The 5,308-nt window shown below is 32.0% G+C and overlaps 1 protein-coding gene across 1 annotated transcript; it reads left to right on the top strand.

Annotated features, from left to right (window-relative positions):
- Positions 1-2,477: 2,477 nt before the first annotated feature.
- On the top strand, positions 2,478-4,573 carry LOC120626027. The gene has a single exon (XM_039893307.1). It carries the CDS (start codon positions 2,534-2,536, stop codon positions 4,571-4,573), a length of 2,040 nt encoding a protein of 679 aa, XP_039749241.1. The 5' UTR covers positions 2,478-2,533.
- Positions 4,574-5,308: the final 735 nt, after the last annotated feature.

Below are 5,308 nucleotides of genomic sequence, written 5' to 3' on the forward strand. Positions count from 1 at the left end.
AAAAAGTCTTTTTATGTTTTGTATATGAACTATGAGTGTGGGAAATTTCATACTCTTCCGTCCGTGCAATTTTCGTAAAAGGGGTACAAAGTTTTTGCTTCACGTATTAATATATAGATTTTATAATTATTTTGAACATTGCTAAAAAACATATAGAATGTTTGAAAAATAATTTATCGTGAATCAAAAATAAACTCATTCATAAAAGCATTTTCGCATTAAATTCTGTTTTTACACATCCCAATTTACGACAGGTCGTTAATTTTTCATTAACAATATTTGGGTTATGACTGTAAATGCAGATTATTACACGCAAGTGTACATGAGTTGATGTTAATTTCCATTATTTACAATGCAATGAAGAAAATGTGAACATATTTTTATTTTGTGGCGTCTAACTACGTAATTCAAATAAAGGTCAAGTTACGTTACCACATATTATTGCAATAAAAGCTTTTGCTCGGGTAAACAGGTACGACACGCGGACGTCGTCGCAAGTGGAAAATAGTATTGTCATAAATTAAACAAAGCCGCCATAGTTTCGCTTCTGTTCGAAGCTGAGAGTCATTTAACTAGTTTAAAAATTGAACTCTAAGGTTGCCTGGCAGAGATCACTTACTTAGCGATAAGGCCGCCTTTTGTATCCTGCTTGATTCTTCATGTGTTTGTTCGTTTTTTTTTTCTCGTTTTTCTGAGTGTTGTACAAATAAAGAGTATAAATAACTCAAAAATCAATCTTAAAATTTCTTTATAATGTCCATTTTTTAACGCTTATATGTTGACCCGGAATATCATTTACCACTATATAAAATTTTATTTAAATCCGTTCAGTAGTTTTCGCGTGATGCCCGGACAGACAGACAGACAAAAACTAAATAAAAATCTGTTTTGGACTCAGTATCGATTATAAATGTACAGAAATCCTCCATTTTCAGTATTATTATAAGTATAGATATTCTCGTAGGCTGTGAATCTGTGATGGATGTCGGTTATTATTATTAACCGCGAGTTAACATCAATCAATTAATGCATTCATTAATTGATCTATGACAGTCCACTGCTGGACTAAACGCCTCTCCCAGTGGGAGGGTTTGGCCATAATCATCAAGATGGGCAAAAGTTGGTGATTGTAGAAGATTGTAGTAGTAGCACAGAGGACGCTGTATAAAAAAGTTGCCCCGTACCACACCCACGCGAAGAGGAGGAGTGATGACAAAGCTGTTTTCTGACATTCTGCCGGCATATGTTGCCCGCACAAAGTCACATATTAAATTACGGCCTCGGGTGATAACTAATAGTTTCAAAATGGCTTGATTTACCGTCGTTCTAAAAGGTACTATCATATTTAGACAATAATATGCACAAGCTTAACCAATGTAGAGCTATAAAAAGAAAATAATAGCAATATTAGAGCTCTATAAATTAGAGTTTTAAGATATATCGACGGTCCCTACGTACATAAAGACATGTCAAAAATGGCATTTTTTTTTTATTGCACAATTGGCTTTAGATTTTCCATATGCACATACCTGTATATATATATTTTTTTAATATTACGTATTTAACGTCATTTACAAATCGTATATGAGAACAAGTATTATATTTACAACGAATAAGTGTCGTAGATGCGGATATCTATACGTATCGTTTTGTACGGTGTTTTAAAATGCGCGCCACTCGGTGCGGACGCGGCCTTGTCTGACATAACGTCATTCACGGCGGGAGTTCCCCAATAAGACGGGTCGATGCTTGTTCGCGTGGTGACATATTAATGTTTTGATACAGTTTAGATAGATTCAGTGTTTTTTACTTATAAGTATTCATAAGACCTGCAACAATACTGTGAAACATGAATAACAGTAGATCAAAGTTATTGGTGGATATTGCTAACTCCAGAAATAAAATTTTATGCGTTTCTGACGCACAAGATTTAATTGATTATATCGATGAAGCTAATGAGGGTAAGTAGTAATTCAAATAGGTATACATTACTAGCTCAATGAAATACAAAACCGATATACATTAATATTTTTATTGTTTTTCTAACCTAGACCAGTACAATATCAGTGTAAAAGCGGTCATATCAGACATATCCGCTTATACTATGATATAGTCATGAAAATATAATTATTTCACAAATAATTTTAATGTTACATGCTTGTTTAAAATAGGATTTCCTAAATAATTATTACAAAGAAAACAAAGTTTTTGTTTTTTATCGAAGTATATGAAGTCATGTCCTACATGTTTGTATATACGTGTAACTATAAATTTATTTATGGATTTGTTTTCATTTACGTTTACTACATAAATTATTTTTTTCTTTTTAGAGACACGTGTATGTACCAAAAAAGATATTTCAATGGATCTTGAGGATCGGCCTTTGAAAGTTTCTAACGACGAAAGACAAGTTGCCGAAGCACATAGTGATGGAGAGTAAAATCATACATCAGCTGATATACTATCGCAAAGTGATTTAAATTATATAATCGATACGGTAGGGGAAATTTCGAATGATGGAATTGACCTTAACATGCCCATTTGTGAAAATGAAACACCACAACCGATACCTGAAAATGATAATAATGAAGAATCTTTGGTTTCAACTCCCATGCCAAGTCCATGCATGACCTTTGGAGACACTGTAAATGAATGTAACTGTTTAAGCGAAAGTTCTGTTATCCTATCTGATGAAACCTTAAGATCAAGCCCGTTAGGATCCAGTGAAATGTCTGGTTCATCAACACCGCACCAACGAAAAAAAAAGCGTCAGTATGTAAAAAAAGCAATAACAAGGAACAGAATTACTAACAAATCTAACTGGCTAGATGAAAAAAGAAAGGTGCTTGTCAATTTAGGCGAAGCTCATAAATCTCGATCCGGAAAACAACAAATGGCAAAACAAATAAAGGGTCCATGTCCATCTACATGTCGCTTAAAATGTTTTGAAAAGTTTGATGTGGTAGCTCGCCAAAATATATTCAAAACCTTTTGGAATCTAGGTGATCATTCTCGTCAGTGGTCTTTTATTGTGTCACATGTGAAAGAAATAAGAAAAAAACAATGGACACAGGATTCCAAGAGGTTAAATGTTTATAAGTTTTTTTTGCCGCTTTTGTCTGGTATTGGCATTAAAGAGAAGATTATGGTATGCAAAACCATGTTTAAAAATACATTTTCAATAAGTAACACTTTTATACAATCTGCCATCGACAAGCATGATAAAAATATGGGTATTTGTACTAAAGACATGAGGGGTTTTCATCAAAATCACCAAACTATTATAAATGCTACAATGAAAGAAAATGTAATTCAACATGTTAAATGTTTTGCGCCCATAGAAAGTCATTATACGCGCAAAGACTCAAATAAACAGTACTTAGATAGTGAATTGACGTTTAAAAAAATGTACGACCTGTATACTGTATGGTGTAAAGAGCTGAATATAACTGAAAATATAGCTACTTCTGTAAGACAATACAAAGATATTATTAACAAAGAACTAAATATAGCTTTTCACTTACCTAAGAAAGACCAATGCGACCTGTGTCACGCAATGAAAAACAACACCTCGCCAACCAATGATGATAAACTGAAGCATAAGTCACACATGGATAACAAAAAACTTGCCAGGGAATTAAAAAACGTTGATAAAATTGAAGCTCAATCGAATCCTTCTGATATTTGCACAGCGATGTTTGACTTCCAAAAAATAAATAACACTCCACATGGCGAAATTAGTGTGCTGTATTACAAAAGGAAACTATCAGTATATAATTTTACCATTTTCCATGCTGGGTTAAAGGAGGCTACTTGCTACATATGGGATGAAACAGTTGCTAAACGTGGCGCGAATGAAGTGTCTAGTTGTTTGTTTTCTTTCATTAACAACAAGGTTAAAGCTGGCGTTAAAGATTTTAGATTCTGGTCGGACAACTGTGCCGGTCAGAATCGCAATCGAATTGTTTTTTTTATGTACTTGTATGTAAGCAATACATTTAAGGTAGATGTGTGCCATAGATTCTTGGAAAAAGGGCATACTCAAAACGAGGCAGATAGCGTTCACGCATTAATAGAGCGTTCTTCAAAAAATAAACTTATTTACACCCCAGATGAATGGTACACACTGGTTCGTTGGGCGAAACAGAATAGTCCACCTTATACAGTCGTAGAAGTGAACCAAGACTTGGTTCTGGATTTCAAAGCGTGGCTACATACTAAAAACTGGATAAAAGATACAAATTTAGAGAAAATTTCTTGGAATAAGATAAGAGAAGTAAAAGTGCAAAGGAATAATTCAGATATTATTGAATTTAAGTACAATTTTTTTGAAGAAAATTATAGAAAACTGAACTGTGGCAATAATTTAAAACTGACTAGAGGAAGAAAAAAGAAGGAGAAAGAAGTAATACTAGAGAAGGTGTACAATAATCCTATTCCTATCACTGAAGTGAAATATAGAGACTTGATTAGTTTATGCGATACGATGATTATCCCAAAAAAGTATCATACATTCTATAATAACCTCAAGCATAGTAAGGAAGAACAAGGTAATGACGAAGAAGATTGTTAAATTTATTTATACTTTCTATTTTTCTATACATTTTATTTTGTTATTTAACTATTAAGAAAACTTTAATAGTAATAAGATGAATCAGTCTGAATAATGCTGTGATGATTATTAAATATAACTAATTATTTAGATACATAATTAAGCTTAGGTTCATGCTTAAATAAAAATGGTTAATTATTAATCTTAGAAAACTGTGATTTTTAATGTTTAGTTCCTGCTTCAATGAGACTATAAGTACGATATTGTTTAGATGCTACAACAATTATTAATTAACAATAAATTATTTTCAATTATAAACCTTGTTTAATTAATAAAACACAATCCTGATTATTTTATTTAAGGACATGTCTTTATTTACATTACAAGAAATATAGTCCTACCCCGAATGAATGAAACCGCGTATAAAGCGATATGTCTTCATTGATGTATTTTTTATATCCATGGGTGGCGATCTTAGGATGTTTAACATATCCGTTTGAAAACTGTAACATAATTCTACATTTTAATAAATCAATTTATTTAAATTACATTTTATTAACTGTTTTCTTCTTTCCTGCGTATAAAAAGGTATCATAGACATGTCTGACATGCTTTTATTTTAATATCAGCGTAGAAACAGTCATCTATCAGTTTTTCCAAGAAAATATAAAAAAGAAAATATGTAGAAATACCATTATAAAGTTCCTAAAGCTAATAAAACATTATAGAAAAATAATAATTATAATTGTACATAGA

The sequence above is a fragment of the Pararge aegeria genome, chromosome 8, assembly GCF_905163445.1.
Source record: "Pararge aegeria chromosome 8, ilParAegt1.1, whole genome shotgun sequence".
NCBI lineage: Eukaryota > Metazoa > Arthropoda > Insecta > Lepidoptera > Nymphalidae > Pararge > Pararge aegeria.